A 23,152-nucleotide genomic window follows, 5' to 3' on the forward strand; every position below is an offset into this window, starting at 1 on the left:
AGTCAGTGCTTTCACAGGATAAGCTAATTTCACCTGGACATTCTCTGAGAATCCTGTATGTTAATGCTTTGTTAGGATATTGCTAAAAAGGAATAAATTCTTGCATCCGATGCACTTACACGCACATAGCTCTGCAATAGTCATTCCACCATACAACAGATAAGCAAACAAAGAAGAGAATAGATATGAGCACACACTTGGGATGTCACACCTCAGTGTAAACCAGCTATCCCTGAGCTGGGGGCAGTGGAACAACTGCTACAAGTTGGAATGAGTCACCAGAGCAGGGTGTAGGACACACATCTGTGCCCTCACACAGCAAAGCCTATTTGTGCATTCCAGTGCTGAGAGATGGTGATAAGACACCAACAAATCCTATAAATAAACTCAAAATGCTCTCACAACTTTAATAACACTGGACACAGCCTAAGCATTCCCAGAACAAGAGTTCTCAGGAGTACCTGTTGCTAAGGTCTATCAATATTTATTTCCTTGCCAACTACCTACGCAGCTTGGCAGCCACTGCAGCACAGCAGATGTCAACTGCTGTAACTGCTCACTTTGTGACAACTGGTAAAGGCCTGTGGCCAGCTCTGTGACATTCCCACAGGAGCAGAGCAGAACACAACCTCACAGAATCACACAATACCAGACTCCTCAAAAGCACAGGCAGGTCAGCATGAGTACACGGCTTCAGGCTCTAATTTCTGCCAACACTAGAAATGTCTGGGTCTGTGGAGGAGGAGAGGACTCCCATGTACACTTTCTGCAGGTTTTTGTGCACTCCAGCTCACGTTACACCAGACAGAAACCTAAAGGCAAAGACTTCTTTGAAAGGAACATTTTTGAGCTACCTTAAAATCCAGTGTGCTCACTAGAGAGAAATGTTTTTAAAGCATCTTGAAGTGTAGCATGATAGGCCAGAGGAACAGAGCTGTTCCTTAAAACTATTTTCTTTACACATACAGATTAGGATTCCAAGGCACTTCACACACATACCTGTTCAAATTCACTGCTTGCTTTGCTCAGACTTCTCAGTTGTAAGTCATCAGTGCAACAGACTGAAGACACTAACCAAAAAAATCATAAAACTTCCATGATTTTATTTTTCTACTTTAAAACTTCAAATTGTTTCCATTATCACTTGGTCAAATTGGATAATGCCATTCTAACACAGGCTTCCCTGCACAAAACTGTACAGCTTTTTCATCTGAGAATAAAGTGATACTACAGGAAGACCAGGATATTTTTACACAAAACAGATGGATGAGTCTTCTTCTCTTTTCACACTGCAGAACAGAAACTAATTTCTTCTACAATAGCCTATATACACTATGCCTATATTTATTGCTATACTTAGAGCCATAATTTATCATAATCTTTACCACAACACAGCATGTACTGAGTACCAAGAGAGGAGACAAAAAAGACAAGCACTGCACTCACAGAGCAAAAAAAGGAAAGAAAAGCTATTTGTAGAAAAGAGCCAGGAGGATGACCAGTCTAACACCAAAATTCTTCACAAAGACCAAGTGATTTTCATTTAGAAAAACCCAGTAGATTCACTCAGCCACCTCAGCTGTGGAGAAACTGTAGCTGTCCTCATTCCAGACCTCAGCCTACTCAGCCAGAGCCTGTGTACAGCAATCCTGAGCTCAGACAGGGACTCTGTAGGAGCTGAAGCTTCCCCACTTCCCAACATGTTAAAAGCACAACTGCATTTTTAGACCAAACCAAGCCATGAACAGTGATGCAAAAAAGAACACAAAGATAAGGCAGAAAAATTTTTTGCATCTAGTGAGGATATTTTCAATGAATATGACTGAAAATACAACGACATTGTCACACTTACAGATGGCCTCTTCCATAGAACAAGGACAAAGGAGCTGGGGGAATTTTCTTTGCTGATTTAAATCTTCAGGCCTTCTAACATACCTTTGCACAATCACAAGGCATGTTTGGATTGGATATTAGGAAGAAATTCTTCCCTGGGAGGGTGTTGAGGCCTTGGCACAGGTTGCCCAAAGAAGCTGTGGCTGTCCCATCCCTGGAAGTGTCCAAGGCCAGGCTGGACAGGGCTTGGAGCAACCTGGGATAGATGAGTGGATGGCAACTTTTTGACATCTTTTGGGTGCTCTCTGCACAACTGAAATAGCAGAGCAACCTAAATGTGTCACCTCCCTCTCCTGAACTGATTTCATAATTAAGCAGATGAAAAAAAAAAAAAATCCTGCAAAGCTTAATATTCCTAGATTAGAGGCTGGCAGCAACTTTTCCATGCCAAGCCAGCTATTTCCCCATGGGCTACAGGTGGTAGGTTACTAGCAGATGTTTATGAGAAACAGCACAGAGTACACAGCCTGTGCCACCCTTTGGCTGTACCACGTCCCACAGGTACGTTCTGTGCTGAAGGCTCAGTCCAGTCCCCCTGCAAACAGCATTCAGAGTCGTGGCTGTGCCCAGCCTGCCCGTCCCAGCAGCCCCAGCACAGCCGCCCTCCACAGCTGCTGCCCCCTTCCCCATTGCTCCCTTCTCCCTGGAGCCCCAGCACCTCATCAGCTGGGCTGTGACACCTCTCCTGCAGCCACTGGGATTAAAAAACTGTGTCCCCCCATCACCTCATCAGCTGGGCTGTGACACCTCTCCTGCAGCCACTGGGATTAAAAAACTGTGTCCCCCCATCACCTCATCAGCTGGGCTGTGACACCTCTCCTGCAGCCACTTGGGTTAAAAAACTGTGTCCCCCCATCTGAGCACTGTCCTGTTTGCAGACTGCAGGGCCCACACTCGTCAGGTACTTGAAAAGCAGATGCTACAGCATGAATTAAATCCCTATCAGAATGAACATCAGTGTTAACCAGACCGTTTGCAATAAAGAAAAGACATCTGTGCTGAGATTTGGGCATTGTCTCTGAGATGTTTTCCTCACCAGAAGCAGCACTTTCCTAACAACAAGGCAGAGGCAGCAACCAAAACCAGTGACAGCTGGTATCAAACAGGCCAGTCAGCCTTACTATGAGGTGATCAGAAACTTCAGCTAAAGAAGAATGTCAAACTGTACTTTAAATAAATACTCTAAATAAAATGGGAGGATATCAATTTCTGTTTGAAAGCATCAGCACAGTGAACCTCGCTGCCAGGATGCAGTGTGACTTTCAGTTCCTGCCAAAGCAGGAGACCTCCTCCTTCCCCCAGCTGCGAGTTCCTACCCTTCCTCACTGACAGCCCGAGCCTATGCCAGCAGGTCCTGTCAGCCAAACTGGCAGGAAATCAGTCACTTTTGTTTGGCAAGATGAGATTTATGAAGTTTTAGCTTTCTGAATCGGCTACTGCATGTTCTGCTAGGTTCCAGGGGCAGGACACGGGCAGTGGTGGGTACATGCAGGGACAGATGTGGGAACATGCACCTGCCTGCCCAGGCCAGGGAGTTCAGCCTACTGTGAAACCTTTACCTAAATGTACCGCTTTTTAAAAGAGGTGTCTCATTGTTTCCCTATTTCAAAGAAATTTTTAAACAGATTTTTAAAACCAATGGTACACACATTACTTCTATCTCCCTCCAAAATAGTTTTCCAGTTTCAACAGGTAGGAATCACATGCTGATCAGGACTTCATTAATTAAGGGGATTTGTGTTTAAGTCTGAATGCCTTCCAAAACCATGGCAGGAAGAAGAACAGTTGGAGAGGTTTTCTTGCTATTTGCAGCACTCCTGCATTAGTTACTGCAGGATCCTCCTTGTCCCCTTTTCTGTAGGATACAAGTGTGGTACTTGTGGCAAAGAAAGGATTTCTCTAGATGCCCAGCACAGAGCCACACTCTTGCAGACAGGAGAACAGATCACAGGGTAGGACCGACTCCTCGCTTTGGCAGCACATTGCCTCACTCTGTAGAGAAACAGAAAAAAATCCAAAGGATTTTGCTCTTTCCCAACCTCTGCCATTATACAGGAAGAGCTTTTTTCTCTCTAAATGGCAGTAATCCTCCTCAACAGCCGCAGACAAGCAGGTGCCCAGGGTCCCCACCTGATGTGCCACAGCAGGGACAACTGTACCTCATGGGGAAATGCTGCTGCCTCCTCCTGTCACTGACAATCCCAGGCTGGCACCCCCCTCAGCCTCTCCAGAGCTGGAGTCAGCAGGCCCCATGCATGCTTGGCATCCACACATCAAACTCTGCCACACATTTTTCCTACAGCTCACGAGCCGTGGGCTGTGAACTGACAGGTCCTTTACACACTGACTTAGATCCCGTCATTCCTGCTTGTGCTGGCAGTGGTGGAAGCGACAAGGGGTTTTCAGGTTCTGTTTCAAGATCAAATGATGAGTTTCCCATCGCATCTTTCTGGTTTGTGCATCTTCCTAGGGCTATAAGAATTGATGTAACTTCCCTGTGACTTACAGCTGCTAATGAGGCATTTCATTTTATACACACCCTGTGAAAAATGCATTTGCTGTGCTAGAACTCTGACTTCTGGAGGGCGTTCAGAACTGCATTTTACCTGTGACAGGATTTTTAATAACTGTTTTTATTTACATTATATCCTTTTACCTAAAAAGAGAGTAGGGACATGATATCTACTCCATGTTGAAGGTTCAAACGTGATGCTTTCAAAGCAGGGTGTTTGCATTGACCAAGATAAGCAGTCAGGGACTTGTAAAACTGTCAAACTCTCCAAAAGCTAAGATGGATCATAAATAAGTGGAAATATTTATTCTGTTTTCCCTTGTGCAATGCAAAATATCAAAGCTTAATTGTACTTTACTAACCCACTTGAGGAAGAGGGGGAAAAAAAAGAGATTAAAGCTTGGAATTTAGCCAGGATAATTTAGGCTCCATGCAGATAGTGAACATAAATGTCTGGAAAATGAAAAGGCCAAGATATTTGTCCTTTCATTCCTACTTTACTATCATGCTGGTGTTTTGGAACTGCAGCCAACTCTTCAGTTATCACAGCTGGGAACTGCAATATATCCCAGAACTTTGTGGCAACCTTAACTGCATCTTTATCCAGCTCCTTGGCATCAGCTCCCAAGCTGATTACTAGGAGTCCCAATCTGACAGTAAGATCATTACTCAGGTCCTTGTCATTAGCCTCCTCTGTTGGTTTCTGGGACCCAGACAAGTTTAAAGGCATTTTCTTTGCAGATCACATTAACTTGCTTGTCAATGCTGGCTGATCTTTTAATTGCTTCTATGCATGTTAGAGAAGGTACTGTTGGCTCTACGGCAATTTCAAAGGTCTCATGGAAAGTAGGTACCTAATTCACAGCAACTTTAGGAGAAATGAGAGTGTAACTCTCTGATTTCCAATCCACATTGGAAATTCCTTACCCAAGGAAGTGGGGTGAGAGAGGGGATTTATCTCCCTGCAATCTAATCCCAGACATGCTGCTTCTCCATGCTTCGGCCCTGCTGGCTGCGAAGCGGGAACAGATCCCACATTTCTCTGACGTAGAAGCTCCTTATGGATGTTTTTTTCACAGGACCCTTGTACGTGATTGAGAAACACTTGATGCAAGATTCCTGGGTGGAATTTTAGCAGGGAGGGTACTGCTTGCTGCCACTAGAGCTAGTATCAATAAACCTACAGCACACAAGTAACAAACCCCAAAACAAGTGAATTGTCTGTGCTCTTTCACTGAGTAGCACTAAGTTTTCTTTAATTATGCAAAAGGCCAATAACACCACAGTGTGTGATACAGGTTCAACCTACGTGTAAGGAACTATTTAACTATTTAACCCAACAAAGACTGCCCAGTAAGTTGTTATATCTAAAAGCAAGATGGTTTATTGGCCCTGCTAAGGCTGTGCTTTGCTGAGCCTGCTGAGCCTAGGCCAGTGGACAATCTTTACTGGGTCACTCTACCCTGATGGAATGAGATATGCAACAAAGTCAGACAATCTACCTGGAACTTTGCAAATGCATCCAACAAGTCAGCAAAAGCAGCAGCTACTGGAAGAGCACGATCCAAAGTATTGACAGCCTGAGAGCTGCTGTCACACTAACAAAGCAGTGGTAGGAGACAGCAGCCCCCGCCCGGACCCTCACCCGGGGATGCCATGTGCCACAGCCCCCACCGGGACCCTCACCCGGGGATGCCATGTGCCACAGCCCCCACCGGGACCCTCACCCGGGGATGCCATCCGCCACAGCCCCCACCCGGACCCTCACCCGGGGATGCCATGTGCCACAGCCCCACCGGGACCCTCACCCGGGGATGCCATGTGCCACAGCCCCCACCCGGACCCTCACCCGGGGATGCCATGTGCCACAGCCCCACCGGGACCCTCACCCGGGGATGCCATGTGCCACAGCCCCACCCGGACCCTCACCCGGGGATGCCATGTGCCACAGCCCCCACCGGGACCCTCACCCGGGGATGCCATGTGCCACAGCACCCACCGGGACCCTCACCCGGGGATGCCATGTGCCACAGCCCCCACCCGGACCCTCACCCGGGGATGCCATGTGCCACAGCCCCCACCGGGACCCTCACCCGGGGATGCCATGTGCCACAGCCCCACCCGGACCCTCACCCGGGGATGCCATGTGCCACAGCCCCCACCGGGACCCTCACCCGGGGATGCCATCCGCCACAGCACCCACCGGGACCCTCACCCGGGGATGCCATGTGCCACAGCCCTCACCGGGACCCTCACCCGGGGATGCCATGTGCCACAGCACCCACCCGGACCCTCACCCGGGGATGCCATGTGCCACAGCACCCACCCGGACCCTCACCCGGGGATGCCATGTGCCACAGCACCCACCGGGACCCTCACCCGGGGATGCCATGTGCCACAGCCCCCACCGGGACCCTCACCCGGGGATGCCATGTGCCACAGCCCTCACCGGGACCCTCACCCGGGGATGCCATGTGCCACAGCCCCCACCGGGACCCTCACCCGGGGATGCCATCCGCCTCAGCACCCACCCGGACCCTCACCCGGGGATGCCATGTGCCACAGCCCCCGCCCGGACCCTCACCCGGGGATGCCATGTGCCACAGCCCCCGCCCGGACCCTCACCCGGGGATGCCATGTGCCACAGCACCCACCCGGACCCTCACCCGGGGATGCCATGTGCCACAGCCCCACCCGGACCCTCACCCGGGGATGCCATCCGCCGCAGCCCCCACCGGGACCCTCACCCGGGGATGCCATGTGCCATAGCCCCACCCGGACCCTCACCCGGGGATGCCATGTGCCACAGCCCCCACCGGGACCCTCACCCGGGGATGCCATGTGCCACAGCCCCCGCCCGGACCCTCACCCGGGGATGCCATCCGCCGCAGCCCCACCCGGACCCTCACCCGGGGATGCCATGTGCCACAGCCCCACCCGGACCCTCACCCGGGGATGCCATGTGCCACAGCCCCCACCCGGACCCTCACCCGGGGATGCCATGTGCCACAGCCCCACCGGGACCCTCACCCGGGGATGCCATGTGCCACAGCACCCACCGGGACCCTCACCCGGGGATGCCATGTGCCACAGCCCCCACTGGGACCCTCACCCGGGGATGCCATGTGCCACAGCCCCACCCGGACCCTCACCCGGGGATGCCATGTGCCACAGCCCCCACCGGGACCCTCACCCGGGGATGCCATGTGCCACAGCACCCACCGGGACCCTCACCCGGGGATGCCATGTGCCACAGCCCCCACCCGGACCCTCACCCGGGGATGCCATGTGCCACAGCCCCCACCGGGACCCTCACCCGGGGATGCCATGTGCCACAGCCCCACCCGGACCCTCACCCGGGGATGCCATGTGCCACAGCCCCCACCGGGACCCTCACCCGGGGATGCCATCCGCCACAGCACCCACCGGGACCCTCACCCGGGGATGCCATGTGCCACAGCCCTCACCGGGACCCTCACCCGGGGATGCCATGTGCCACAGCACCCACCCGGACCCTCACCCGGGGATGCCATGTGCCACAGCACCCACCCGGACCCTCACCCGGGGATGCCATGTGCCACAGCACCCACCGGGACCCTCACCCGGGGATGCCATGTGCCACAGCCCCACCCGGACCCTCACCCGGGGATGCCATGTGCCACAGCCCCCACCGGGACCCTCACCCGGGGATGCCATGTGCCACAGCACCCACCCGGACCCTCACCCGGGGATGCCATGTGCCACAGCCCCCACCGGGACCCTCACCCGGGGATGCCATCCGCCTCAGCACCCACCCGGACCCTCACCCGGGGATGCCATCCACCACAGCCCCCACCCGGACCCTCACCCGGGGATGCCATGTGCCACAGCCCCCGCCCGGACCCTCACCCGGGGATGCCATGTGCCACAGCCCCCGCCCGGACCCTCACCCGGGGATGCCATGTGCCACAGCCCCACCCGGACCCTCACCCGGGGATGCCATCCGCCGCAGCCCCCACCGGGACCCTCACCCGGGGATGCCATCCGCCGCAGCCCCACCCGGACCCTCACCCGGGGATGCCATGTGCCACAGCCCCACCCGGACCCTCACCCGGGGATGCCATCCGCCGCAGCCCCGCTCCGCTCCGCTCGCTGCGGTGGCACCGCCCTCCCCGGCCGGGCCCAGCCCCGCTGCCCCAGCCCGGCCGTGCCCGCCCCGGCCCGGGACAGCCCCGCCCGGGCCCGTAGCCCGGGTACCTGCCCGTCCCTGGCCAGTGTCCCTGCCTGTCCCTGGCTGTTCGGAGCCGCTGTCCCGCCCCAGTGCCCCGCACTCGCTCAGACGAAGGAGTATCGGAAGGCAAATGGACACCCTCTGGTGCCGCTGCTGGCTTACCCCCATGTTTTAAAGTTTTGCCGATGTCATTCCTCAAAGTTTTACAAACTTAGCTACTTTTTTCACTTTTTCCCCCCCTTTCTAACAAATACACAGAACACTCCTACCTCTACCCTCCAAATAAAAATGGGCCGACGCTGCATCCCGCAAAGGAGACGCTGTGCCCAGCAGCACAGAAGGAACAGAGCAGAGCTGGGATTCACCCCTAAAACGGACCTGTCATCCCCGCTGCCGAGAGTGACCCAGCCTCACGATGTTTTGCAGTGTTGGTTTGCAGTGAGGTCCCTCGCCACAGTGGTTTTCATGGGTCAGACAGAACCTGTACTTTTATTTTGCTTATATGGACTTAGTCTAGACTAAAAAGGGTTTGTGGTCCGAAAAGCTCACATGCAGTTGATCAATGAATCTGGCTGCTAAAATCATATTAGCATGTTTTTCAACCTCTGCAACAGACTCAACTTCTTTGCATTTGCTGTAGTTCATTGCTGCTATGATTTGACTTTCTGCTTTTAATGATGGGGTACAAAATCTAGTAAAAAACCATGATCAGTCTTTGCAGCCTGAACAACCATCAACAGGTACAGAGCGGCATGTAGGCTGGTCTCAGAAGAACATATCAAAAGTTTTAAATAATTTCCCTACAAGTTAACTTTAAATCCCTATTAATTTTATATCTGCTGGACTGTCAGGCATTACAGTTCAATAGGGCAGATGGAAGGGTGGGATGCTGTGTTAATTTACAGAGGTTGAAAGATAATTCAGACTCCATGAACCACTCCAGGAAGCCAGACCAGGCTCTAAATTTCTGTAGAACGGTTCTTGCAGTGTTTAGACTCTTACTGTTTGGAGCCTAAAACAGAGCAGGAAAAATGAGAACTTGCATGAAGTGGATAAGCAAATTATTCTAATTAAAATAAGAATTCTTATAGATGAAGAAAACACCTTTTCCTAATCTCATTTAGGAACATTATACCCTAATGAAGTTATAATTTATGGGTGTACTTCATTATCACTAGTTTTCTGTATAACAACCAATTGCAAAATTTGCACAGACCTATGATTTATTTTTGTGCAATTGCTTCCTAGATGGACAGTTTGTATGGCAATGAAAAAGATGTTTGATATTGGCACTGGGTGACACAATACAAAAGAAATTAGGGTAGTGTGATATATGGCATTAGCTATGATTACCTAAGAAAATACTTTTTGCCAGACCCACCCAAAGCCGTATAAAAAGTACACACCCTGGTCCGATTAAATTTGCAGCTATATGCTTGGATTAGGGAGACAGAAAGTATCGTTTAAATCTGGGGATAACATCAGTAGACTGCTCCCATCCCACAGAAATACTCCAACCAGAGCATGCAGTTTCCCTTTCCCACCCATTTTCCTTTGGGCGTTTCCCACGGGAGGACAGCGCACAACCCTAAAATGCTCATTTTCTTTCTCTTTGACAGTAAACTACCATCAAGCTCCCTCACATTGTGTGGGTCACCAGCCATGGAAAGGCCCACAGAAAATCTTAGGGGTGAACTCCTCCAGTACAACACAGCATTCAGTGGAGAATTTTGGAAGGCTTTTCAGGAAGGAATCACATTCCTCCATTTTGATCATTTTATGTATCCTATAGGACAATGAACCCAGGGAGCCCTGGCATCTGCCTCTCATTAGAGGATGTTCAGCCCACACACAGGAAGCTTACATGCTGGAGTAAGGGTGTCTGGAGTAAGGATGTCTCAGGTTCAGAAGGGGCAGCTGACGACTTGTGGGGCTGCTGCTGGAGGTTTCCAAGACAGAGAAAAAGACAAGAAAACCTTTCCTGCTCACCTGGGCTTTTCAGTTCCCAGCTCTGCAGCTTGCCAAGGAGCACCCAGTAACATTACTAGAGCCTCAAAGCTTATGCCAGTGCTTGGGACTGATGCCTGGAAAATGGGATCTTTTTCTCCAAATGGTCATTGTTGCTTGATTTCCTCTTTTCTGGAACCACTGACCCTTGCTGAAGACTCTCCAGAACCTTTCTGATGGGTTTCATTCCAAGCTTTGATCAAACCCCTGACTGTAGTCAGCACATGCAGGGATTCTGCCCAGAGTGGCTCCAAACCAGTCACATTCCACCTTGCTCAAATGTGGTGAAAACAATCCTAGAGTGGGTCATTTTTAAACAACTTCACAAAGTACTGCATGACCAAAATGAATTGTTTTTAGAAATGACCCCACTGCTTCTTAATTCCTCACTCATGCTTAACCAAAACTGTGCAGAACCCCCAAGTCACCAAAGTTATTTCAGACAGGCAAGCAGTGCCAAGACTGTTATTTCAGAAGTGCCAAGCAGTGGAGTCACTTCCCATTCAAGCCAAGCTCTCTTCATATTTTAATTCCTGTCACTGGAATATTTCCGATACACTTACCAGAGATCTCCTCCCTCCTTTCTTCCCCTCTCTCCCTTCTACCACCTCCCTCAATGCTTTTCATGAATTAAAGCTGAGTGAAATTTCATTTCTAACTTTCTCTTGGTAAGATCCCAACATAATTGTTTTCTGTTCTCTGATGATCTTGAGTTAACATAGGAGATCAAGGAATCTAACTTCAGCTGTGACTATACTAGGAGGCATCAAGAAAGATATTTCTATGGAGACAAGTTGTTCAGAGAGAAGCCACATGATTAATTAACAAGTTAGACCAACTGGGAGGAAAAATGCAGAATAAAATATAGGCAATACATGAAGACAGTTAAAAGAGGGGGATGTTAAAGGTGGTGGGAAATAACTGTCAGTTAGAAAGATGAAAATTAATAAGCTCCCTAGATAAGGATTTAAAATAAAAAATAATTAGATGAAATTAAGGGAAAAAAGAGATAGGTTTACAAAACCAAAAATTCCTGAGAAGGAAATCCATTGGTTAAAAAGTATTTTTCTAGGGACAAAGACTGAAACTTTATCATCTGTGATGCAAGAGAGGTTAGACATATGTGTATTGCAGGGAGATAAACTGCACAAACTGCACATATGTGTATCACAGGGAGAAAGATGTACAAACAGAAACCTGGACTGTGTCACTATTTTTCTTCTCTTGTGACAAGAGCGAGCTCAATAAAGTCTTTAACCTTTTTTGAAAGGAGGAAAATAATATTGTTAAATATAGACTCTTGAATATGCTGAAGTGCTGTTGAGGTGAAGTCAAAACATTAACCCATCATATTATAGAAGTAGCATCTTGTAGACTCTGGTCTTCCTATCAGAAAGCATCTGTGTAAGAACAGAAGTATGAGAAAATAAGCACATTCAGTGGTCCCCTGAAATTAACAGCAGGTTTTTTCCCTGAAAATCAAGATAGAATGGTTTGGCTCCAAGTCATTCAAGAAGCTCTTGGATTACAGGAAGTCCATTCTCGTGGTTTGTCCCTCTGTAACCATTCAAAACCATTTAGACCTGATTTTCCAGTCTTCACCATCAAAATCTTAAAACATGATTAAAAACTTTCAAATGGTTTTCATGTTATTGTCTCCACTTCCCAATGAACTTTGCTTGGCTGCTTTCACTGGGACATTCCAGTGAAACCTGCAGCAGATAAAGCATTATCCCATTTCCAAGCTTACTTTCACAGGCCTGAACTCTAGAAAATGCTGCTATGGATTTTAGTCCCTGACAAGGTCTGGCAATTATTAATTCTAATTTTTATGTCTTCCTTTCTAAACTCAGCCTTCAATAAAAAGGTCACAGAAACACAAAATGGTAGGGAATTATCCATGCCCTACCCTCCCTTACGTCTTCTGGAAATTCCTGCAAAATAAAATCCAGCGAGAATTCCCCTTCTAATACCCGGTACCAGAACTGAGATTCAAAGACAAATCCTTTTTTAAAATGGAAAGGTATAAGGTCCTTGCCATTCCTGTATCCCTTAGCAGTTGGTCCTTTTATATGGCTGTTTGCCTGCTCCTATGATAATCACAACTACTCCATGATGTTATGAAAGGAAATATTGTGGAATTGTTAATTATAAAAAACAACACAATGTTGCCTCAGCCAGTAGGTGTCAATGACTTGATTTGATCTTCCCTCCTTTAAATTCCAATGCCCCAATTTTCATTAAAACTGTAATCTGCTTCTCATTAGAGCAGGTCAAATCTCAAGCTGGAATTTAGCTTTTGCTTTCTGTTGTTAAAAGTCAAGCATTTTTAAGAGGAAAACACTATGCTATTGTGATGAATTCCGGGGATTTTCTCAGGAACTTTTAGGGTTAGACTAAACAAATTGAAGAATTCTTACAGAGCTAGTGAAGTTCCTAAAATGTGGGTGAGAGAATGTAGCAACAAAACCCTTAACTTCTTGTTTCATAAATTCACCAAGACCACTTAGCATGAAAAAGCTCAGGAGAAATGTAGTGGATGCATGGAGTCGGAAATCTGTGTCCAACCTTCATGCCTAGGAACAGAGCCTGGAGGAGTTTAACTGCCTAGTGCAGGGAACAGGGTACCCAGAGTGAAATCACAGCTCTGACCCCCTGACAGCCAAGAAAAATGAGCAGAGTAAGCACTTTGATTTTCTCAATCTCTTAACTTCTTCTCCTATCTCAAGAGTCACTTAAAAGGAAAAGTGACATTGAAGGCAGAGCCACAGACACTTCTGAAGTCTGTACATGAAAGCTTTAACCTGCAGAGCCTTGGCCAGGGTGCTTGAGGAACAGAGCAAAATCAGTGCTCACAAACAGACCTTCCTGAGGAAGGAAAGCACTCGATCGATAACGCAGCCTTGGAGGCTTCGTTTCAGTTCTCTCTTCCAAAATGTAGTCAATGCTTTGGATAAATATAACTGGATTGAAGGCATTCTGCAAAAAAAGTTCAAGTTAAAGTCAACATCTTACTGCTGAAGCTTAAAAAAACACTTCTGCATAAGTTGGAGGGAAAAAAAAGATTATTGCTTGTAATCTCTTACACTTCCTACTCCCAGTAAAGAATAGTCCCTAAAAGCTTTTGTCATCTCTGTTATTAAAATGCATTTCTACAATCATAAGAGAACTTGGGCTTGGTTTATTTACACTCCAGCAAGAGCAGGCCCTGCATAGTGGAACAAATAAGCTGCTGAAATGGTCCTGAAGAACCTTTTAGATTGCACCTGCTTATATTTGGACCTGAGATACTTGTGAATAGATAACTCTTACCTCTTTTCACATGCACCACACAGAGGCACTGTCAGTAATGCTTGGGTTTTTATTCAAAGTAACATTATTTCAGAAATGACAAAATGTTTTTTCAAGCAAAGCAGTCAGGCTAGACTCCACTACTCTCCAGAGTAAATTTTTGAGACTAATGTTCCTTAGAAGGAAAATCTTGAGGGTTTTCATGTGAGAAACAAATCCAAAAGAGTAAGATCACGCATGATCAGCATGTATCCCAGGCATTAGTGAACACAGTGTCCTGCCTTGCACAGTGCTGGTCATTGCCAAAGACATTACATGATGTGGGAGAGCCAGACAAACACATGGGAGGGGACAGAACATCACAAAATATATGAAGTTCCTCTAAGTAATATGGGTGGAACTGTATGGAAAAGTATCTTCTTTCAACTGCTCCCACATAAGAAGCCACAGATTTTAACTGGCTTTGATTCACAAAGCCTTGTTTCACAGCCCTCTGCCCCCTGCCTGCTTCTGGTGACCTGGATGGGAGTTCCACACAGCCCTCACTGCCACTGTTCAGCATGGACATTTTACACAGAGGGAGAAATTAGGGACAGAAGCAGCTCACCTCCATCTCAACATTGAGACCCAATATACAGTCAGTGATGTCCTCTGTCTTCTGAAGGGGTTCTGCAGCCTAGGCACCCCCGGGGGACCTCATTCCTGCTCGGAGTCACTGTCAGTTCAGCATCACATAAAGAGAATAAACTCACCAGGACATTTTCAGCTCTTTAAATAAATAAACCAACCCAGACTGCTCACTCTGTGTCTTACCAGTACACCTCCAAAGGGCTGATACAGGGACATGGATGGATAATCCATTCTAGAAATGACACTTTGACACTTGAGAAATAAAACCCTTTGTGTAAAATAACCAACAGGAATCACTTCTGTGCTGCTGTGTCCCCCTGACACATGAGCAGGCCTGCAGGTGTGAAGTTGTTCACAAACCCACACCTGCAGTTCCTTTCCCCAGCCGGTGCAGCGTGAGCCAAGTGCCTTGGCACAAACAGGAAGCCTCCCCTCAGATGCAGCCCCACCATTTCACCAGGGTTTGAGTTTGGTGTGTGGGCAAACAGAGCCACAGTGGAAAGTCCCTCAAGAGACTAAGGCATCCCTGGCTAAGCAGGTGACGTGACTCAGAGACTGACAGAGAGCTCAGCCCTTTCCTCTGGAGATCAGACATTGCTGTGATTCTGCTGTGAACCAAGACTGAGTGAAATGAGATCTGTATCCAAATTCTGCATCCTCTTTCAGTCATGGTTTTTGAAAAGTAGTGGTTTCTTGGCTGACCAGAAAAGCAGAGCACTACCTTGTGCTTACCTTTCTTCCTATCTTCACTATAGCTGTTGAACAAAGTGGTTGGACAGAGGATTCTTCAAGGGTCCAGTGGATGCTCATTCCAGCAACAAATCAAAGCAGCTGGACAGATCAATTTTTTGCCAATCAGCCAAAGCCAGTACTTCCTAATTTTAGCAGATTGATTTTGTACATGAAAAGACAGTTTCTGTTTCTAACTGTTAACTGTGTTAACAGTTCAGGAAGCAGAAACAGGCAAGTGCCATATTGGAGCAAAGACTATCCTGAGTTTATCTGTGCCTACAGTCAGATCTGGAAATCCCCTGAGAACAGGTTTGCTTGTGAGTGTTTTCAAGAGCTCCTTGCTTTTGAGCTAAATAGATGCCAGAGAAATAAAGCCATCTAAATGTCAGAGCTTGGGAACTGGTGGTCCAGAGTTATTACCAATGGTGTGGAGTTGCCATGGATGTGAGCAATGGGATGCAAAGGAACATGGAGTGTTTTGTTACAAGACAGCAAGGTATGGTGACTCCCATAGATATGAAGCACTAGAATGTATAAACTTTGGAAATTTTAGCAATTTATTGGTGAAATTGAATATTAGAATAGTAAAATCTGAAAGGTAATTAGGTTTTGATAGAATAATGATTAAATAGGTTTAGCAAATACTGGCTAGAATTCTCCACAGTTTGGCCACGGTCACATCCTTGCTTCATTATTTTCAAGCATTTGTGAAGCCATAATTTTGTCCAGATGAATAATTGGGGACCAATAGATCTTACTTATAGTTCTGCTGTTTGGTATGAGCAACTAATCCCACAGTGATCTTGACCAGTTTGCATTCCCCCATAAGCTGAAACTGTTTTCAAAGGTATTTACTTGTCAAGTATTAACCAGTCTGTTTCCAGGGATGTGACAATAACAGAGAAGGAAAAAGTAATGGTGGTCAATTTGAGCCAAATCAATCATTATGGATTATGCACTGATTTTATGATACAATTGATGCTCTTTGCTCTTTTCCTGGCTCAAATTTATCATCAGCAAATAATTCCTTGAAATCTTTGAGACCTTCCCAGAAAACACCGCTGTTCTATTTCTGTGGGTTTTTTATATGTGCTCATTTCTATGACAGATGCTTAAGCTTTTCGTTTGAATCATTAATGGTAATGGTAAAGGCCAATGGTAAACTTCTGAAAATGCAACTGTTGTTTGGGAGAAATAACAGCCAAAAGATTTTGATAAATAGCCTCAACAGATTCCATAAGTATATGTAGCATTTTCATCTCAAAAGCAGCACAGTTTGTATCTGGACCTCAGAGAAGCTAAGACTCATTTTGGCTTTTCACTCTGGCACTTTAAATGAGAAGAAGATGTCAAAGGGAACAAGAATAAAGCAACCAATGAGGAGGAAAAAAAAAAAAAGGAACCTGGAGATCAGTATCTATAAGGCAAAGTGTAAAATTGCAGTAGTAACTTTCAAATCCATTTTCCAAATGTACAAGATGTGCTGTCTAGTCAGGGAACTACAGAGGAGCTCCCCTTGCAGCCATGCTATGGATTGTGACAAGAGCCAAGAAACAGGTCAATATTCTGAGTGCTTTGAAAATCATTTCCTTTGCAGCAACACTAAAAAGTGGAAATACCTCGGAAAGATGACAGTGTTGCTCTAATCATGTATCTCATTTTTACAATAGGCCTGGAATTGATGTCAAATCAATTTAAAGGCAACATAAAAGCAGATTCATGTTATAGTAGGCTTAGGCTACAATGTATCTCAGCAATGCCTGGGAGCTTGTTTTATTCTCTGCATGATAATTGTTTACTGAAAGAAAGGAATAGAGTTGACATATAAAATCAGCTCTTAAAATATTTTAGGAGTATATTAGAGCTCTGGAAATAAATATTTAAAATAATGAATAGATAATGTCCAGCTCTCTTGTCTATCACAGAAGTCCATTTCCCCTCTGTCCAGCACCCACCTCTACTGACCTAAAATGCTGTGTCTGATAATACTGAGAAGAAACTACTGAAAGAGTTCAGTCATGGTTGGATGGAAAATTCACTCCCCATTCCTAAAATGTAGTCCTCTAGATATACAGATGGGCACCAAGCAGGGGAGCTATTAAGAGAGCCTAAAGAGCTCAGAATGGGGTGGGGATGCTGGCACAGTGTTCCCCGTCCTCCAGGTCGCAGAAAGCATTTCTGTTTCCACAACCCAAGTGTCCCAGCTCCCGGGAACCAGGGCGTGGCCAAACCCCAGGCAGCACCTCCTGCCCCAGCCACGGACCTGCTCGAGGCCAGAGCATCAAGACCGACTGCAGCCACTGTGTGCCCTTGCTCAGGACCCCCTGCACGGGGGCTCTCCAGCAGCCTCTGGCTTTTAGGGATGCAGCGTGTCTCTCGTCAGGGCCTCAGTTGTGTACATAACTCGTGCTGACCTCTTCCTTCTCCACCAAGGCACTTGTCCGAGCCAGAGATCTGTCGGGCGTCACCAGGCTGCTTATTTGACGCACTATTTTTAAATAACTCACAAATATTTAAACAACATTTCTATCAGCATTACATGTTTAGAAGACATCCAGGAATGTCAAGAGTACCCGAGCTGGCTGGCCCACATGGAGCACAGCCCTGCAGCAGTGCCGAGTGATCGAGTGGCCTGCAGCTCACACCAGCTCATGCAAAGCCCCTGGCAAGCGACACGGAGCTTTCAGCACCCCGGCGAGAGGGCTTTTGTGAGACAAGCTGGGAATGCACAGCGTGACTGTCTGAGACACCAAGCCTTAGTGGCCTTTGTTATGGTTTAGTTGTGATTTGGTTTTAGGGAATAACAAAGAATGCAAAGTCACTACTGAAGACATCAATATCCAAGTTTTGGTCCTTTTATCTCTGTGACATCTCTCAGCTGCTTGCAGGTCCTCTCTTGGAGGAGCTGACAGCACCCATTCTGGCTAACAAACCTTCACTGGTTCTGAGAAAGGCTGTGAGCCCAAGTCTGGAGACTAACTGAGCCAGTGCTCCTGTCACACAGCAGTGTAAAGACAAAAGCCAGTTGGATTTTAGTTCTAATTTAATGCACATTTAGGATACATGGCTGTATCTTCCGTAACATCTCCACTATCAGGTGATGAGTGTAAAGGCATCCACTATCCAAGCAATACTGCAAACCAATTTAATTATCAATTTCTGTTTTGAAAAAGGAGCAAGGCCAGTAAAGCTTGGTTTTAACACCTCAAAGCCTTTGTGTCGATTATTTTACTGCTAGGCTATAATAGACTTTCAAATCTCAACAGAAGAGCGTTTCACACGTTCTGAATTTGAAGAAGACTGCTGCTAAGATGTTCAAAATAGAAATACTTGCACTGAAGCACCCAAACCAATAAAACCTGTTCATAAAAGCACTTCACATCAAAAGACATCGATGTGTTTTAGCTCACTTCAGATTTCAGCAGCCCTCAGTCCTTGCCTAAGACTGGAGCAAAGCTTGCTGCCTGTGATGGGAGGCTGCATCCATTCTTTGGTGTGTCCAGGCATAACACAGCCCCTTTATTGAGCCAAACAGTTTTTCCTTGGATGCTTGGCTGTGTAGGCTATTAGAGGACATGGACTTGACAGGTCACAACAGCGTTGTCTTGAGAGAGGGCTGGCAAGAAGCATGAAGCACACTGTGAATCTTCACCTTCTATTTTAAGCAATGGTGGCTAAGTCAGACTGGCAGGAAACACACACATTTCCTTTGCTTGCCAAATACCCACAACATTGCTTGGGAGGAATGTCATAGGCTAGAGCAGAGTTAGGTTTGGAAGGAACAAGGTACACATTAGCTACCTAGGCAAGGTAACAAGTCAAGTATGCATTCCCTATGTAAAAGGCTTTAGAAGGACCAAAAAAAAGCACATTTTTCTGTCAATATTAGGACGCCAGCACACATAAACACCTGCAAGTTGTGGCCTGCAGAAAAGCAATTTCTCACTTTCTGCAAAACATCTTTACCTAATATTTTGCATATTATAAGGCCATCTCAGTAAGATCTAAATCTCTTTTGCAGAGAAGACACCATCCCTATGTCTGCCAGTGGCAGAGAAGTAAAAGGATTCAGGCTGCCTGATTCCAAACACCCTTTCCAACATGCTGCCACTACAGACAAAGTAGGAACCCAGATCTCAGCCAGGGCCAGAGGTTGGATGTGCCCTTTTCTGTAGGTGTCGAATGAATGGGTAGGTGTGTGCTGCAGTTCATGTGTTGCTAAGTTTAGGGACATTTACCTTTGCCTACAAAGCACTGACACATATTTCTGTGACAGGAGGCTTTGCCTTGTCTCCCCACATTTAAGAATAACTGTTGTTGTCAGGTTCCAGCTGGACACAGGAATGCTGTGCAGTTTCTAGCTGTGGCATTCAGATAGTCCTTACCTCTGATAAAGAGAGTGAGGGAGTGCCTGGGCTGATAGGACCTGATGGGTTGGTTTACATCAACACCACTTACTCAACTTCACTATAACTTTTTCCAGTTCTTCTAAAGGAGGCAGTATAGAAAAACAAATATTCATACACAGCCTTTTTGCTCCTCTCCAGAACTGCCCCACTTCATCTTTAAGAAGTAAAAGCAGCAAAAGGGAAAGGAAAAAAAACAAAGGAAAGGACACTGCTCTGTTGCAACATCAAGCCAGCGTAAGCAGTGACAGCACCCACATGAAATATTTTACCATTAATGGCTCCAATAGCAATCTTTCTGGATGATCTATGGAAGCCCTGCAATCAGAAATAGCTAAGCTTTGCTCGGCCCCATTTCAAAATCATGGTTCTCTGATGAGAAGGGAGTTGCCCTCATATGTACCATCAAATTTAGAAATCCATTTAAGTCCTTTTGATGTTATTTGAATGATTACTTCTGAAAGGTTATAAAATAAAATGCAGCTAAACCATATTTGTTTTTTCTGCGATGTTTGGAAAGTGTAAACACTTAAATCATCAACCAAGTGCATATCATTCATATTCACCATACCTTTTAAAAGCATACTTAGCATACCGCTGAGAAAGATTACTCTGCTGACAAAAATCAAGTGTCTGGATTAATTTAAAGGAGTGCATTTCACAATCCATCATTCCAGAGTAAGAGAACAAGGAACTGCTCAGTTAAATTAAATTGTGAGTTGCTCTGGAACAAATTAAAGGAAATTAATCTCTGCACTGTGTCTAGTCCAGACGTGTAATTCGGGGCTGGTGCTATTAAAAGCCAAACAGTCTATCTGGGTTTCATAAAGACTGAATCATTTTACAACTAATATTTATTTGCACTCTTGCACAACATGAGAAGCAGCAGGATTTGTGGCTTGTAAGACGAGCTGGCAGTTTCAGGCCAGCACTCTTCAAGGACTTTTTGAAGGAGAACAGGTGTGGGAAACCAGCCTGGGAATGGTGGGGCAGAAGCAAAGCCCTCTGAGCCAGGAGGTCAGCAAAGAGAGAGGATGCTCATTGCTCCCACCATGATGTGTTTGAACAGCAGGGCCTTCCCCAGGACACCTTGGTGGCCACCAGGGCTGGATTTGGTCCATGTGGGTCAGCTCAAGGGTTCCATGTCACACCTGCCCGGCCCCAGCTGGTTCATTGGGAGCCTTCTGGGCTGGAGGGGGTTTGCCCTCTGAGAAAAGGATTTTATTTGATAACCTCAGAGCCCACATGCAGACACAGCCCAGCTCAGCAGAACAGATGATCTCCTGAGGAGACTTTACAAACAATAGAGGGAATGAAGAAACTTAATAGGAGAGTGTAATAAGGAATATACATCCATGTAAAACTCCTTGTGGTACTAGTCAGCTCTAACTTTGCATGTGTTACCCACAGCCCATTTCTCTAAGTGTGTTTTTACTCTTTTCTCCCTTTTCCCCCCCCCAATCTTTAAAATAACCATTTACTATCAACTGCCTCCTTAATTTTCACTTTAAACTTTCAGTTTCTTTCCTCCCTGACTTTGTATAGATATATTTAATCTAAACTTTTCATAGCAGAAGAAAGAGTAGTTTGAAAAACAATGTTCCAATGGGATGGAGACCCCTTTATTACCAGTTACCCTTAAAAAGGAAATCAGAATATTATCCTCATATACCTGACAGCATTCCAGGGAAAACATGAGCTTATTTAGTTTATGCTAATTTCCCTAACTAGGTCGTTTAGGCAGTAGTGGCTGCGACCAGGGGAGGAACCAGCTGAGCACTGAGAACCTGAAAGGTTTAGTGACCTGGAAGGTTTAATGGCAGAGCATGAGTTCAGCCAGTGTGAAGCATTACAGAAATCTCAGGGCACAGAGCTCCCTTTTTCCAGGTGGTGCAGACACTGGAGGGAGAGTGGAGCTGTGCCTTTGGGCTGGAGCTGAGAGGAAACCTGCAGGAGAGCCAGCAGTGCTGCTCTGGCTTCTCTCCCTGCAGACTGAGGTTGTGCAACTCTTCTCCTCCGAAATGCATACCCACAGGCTGGTGTGCTGGGACAGGCTGTGGCTCTGAGCTGAGGAGTCAGGCTGTGAGTCAGACCTCTACAGCCTCGAAGCCATGAAGCAGCAGCCACAAGCTGTGACCTGAAGCTGGTTCTGGTGCTGCCACCAGCAAACAGGTCAAGTGGATTTCATCTCTGGCAGCAACAGCTTATTCCTCTCTTGTGTCCAACCTGATGTGGTTATCCCTAGCTTGTAAATCCACACACTAATCAGCTTGGGAGTTAGTATTTCCATAAATTCTGATTTCCAACATGCTCTACTTCTCCATAGCAAAAGAGGCATCTTGTTTCTTAGGTTCTATCTGCACACTCCAGAAAGGACCAAAATACAGGGGAAGGTGCTCCTCTGCTGAAAGGGAGAAGGCAAAGTCAGAGAGGAGATATGCACATGGTCATACAGCAAGTGAATGAATGGGCAAATCCAAATACAAAAGCTCTTACAGGACCTCACCCTTCAGGCCAGCCATCGCTGTCTCTTCTGAAATCAGAAAAAATGAGCACGGGAGATCATTTCCATCATCTGAGTGTGATTAATCCTACTCTGCTGTAACCGCTGAAATACCAACCATTTGTTTTTATACATTTGGCAAAACACCTTTTCCTTTTATTGCCTCGGCCAAATCAGCCCAATTTTTCAGGCTGATTGTGCGTTTGGCAGTAATGCACCTAAATGGCTCTGCTGCCGCAGGGCACCGAGCACTGGCACAGGGAGATTTATAGCACTGAGCCCCAGGTAAGGATGCTCCATTTTCCTGCAGACTGATTCGTACTGTCTATTGCAGCGATTTAAGTGTTTTTTCAAAGAGCACATTTGAAGAGCTGAAATGGATACACACTGTCAGCTCCTGGCAGTTTAAGTGCAAACAGCTGCCCTGAAAGCTCTGTGCAGCACCACAAAGAGATGAGCCTCTGTGAAAGCTAGTCAATCAAAGAAGATAAATCTTTGTGTCAGTTCCAATTATTGAGATACTCCAGTTAACTCAGGGAATCACAGACATTAGACTGGCTTTAAATGCCCACGTGGTTGAGACTATACCATTGCTCCTGAGAGGTAATTTCACTGTCTGACAGATCAAGAGGCTTTTCTCAGCTAGTTAATTCCAATTAAGTTTTTCCTCTCAATTTCATCCTACTATCCATTATCCTCAGTCAGCTACCCTTCACAATTCCTCTCCTGCCATGCTGCTCATGCCAAGACTTCTGGAAATAGTGACATTATTACAAGTACCTGGTGATGACACCCATGAGGCCTCCTAGTGCCTCCCAGGCCTCAGAAAAAAGATGGTTTCTGTCTTAAACAGCTCTTTCCAGCTTCTACAGCCTTTAAATAAAGCTCTACACTTTAATTTAGGTATGTCAGTAACCTCCCCTCCTTGTGCTTTGCCTCTTGTCCTCTGATAAACTTTGTTTCTCCTG

At 46.6% G+C, this 23,152-nt stretch overlaps 1 protein-coding gene across 4 annotated transcripts in view; it reads right to left on the reverse strand.

Moving 5' to 3' along the window:
• The window catches only part of LOC138117945 (rho GTPase-activating protein 7-like), a 49,314-nt gene that overhangs the window by 14,915 nt on the left and 11,247 nt on the right, over positions 1 to 23,152 (reverse strand). For 2 of the 4 annotated variants that reach the window (XM_069028628.1, XM_069028632.1), the window contains exon 1: positions 7,112 to 7,178. The exons of 1 other annotated variant lie outside the window; for it this stretch is intronic. In XM_069028628.1, the coding sequence (XP_068884729.1) occupies positions 7,112 to 7,124 (13 nt within the window). In that variant the 5' untranslated portion in view covers positions 7,125 to 7,178. Of the gene's footprint in view, positions 1 to 7,111; positions 7,179 to 8,495; positions 8,547 to 23,152 lie in introns of those variants that run through there. One more of the 4 variants, XM_069028629.1, reaches the window with a different exon arrangement.

This window comes from Aphelocoma coerulescens, chromosome 13 (genome assembly GCF_041296385.1).
Source record: "Aphelocoma coerulescens isolate FSJ_1873_10779 chromosome 13, UR_Acoe_1.0, whole genome shotgun sequence".
Lineage (NCBI taxonomy): Eukaryota > Metazoa > Chordata > Aves > Passeriformes > Corvidae > Aphelocoma > Aphelocoma coerulescens.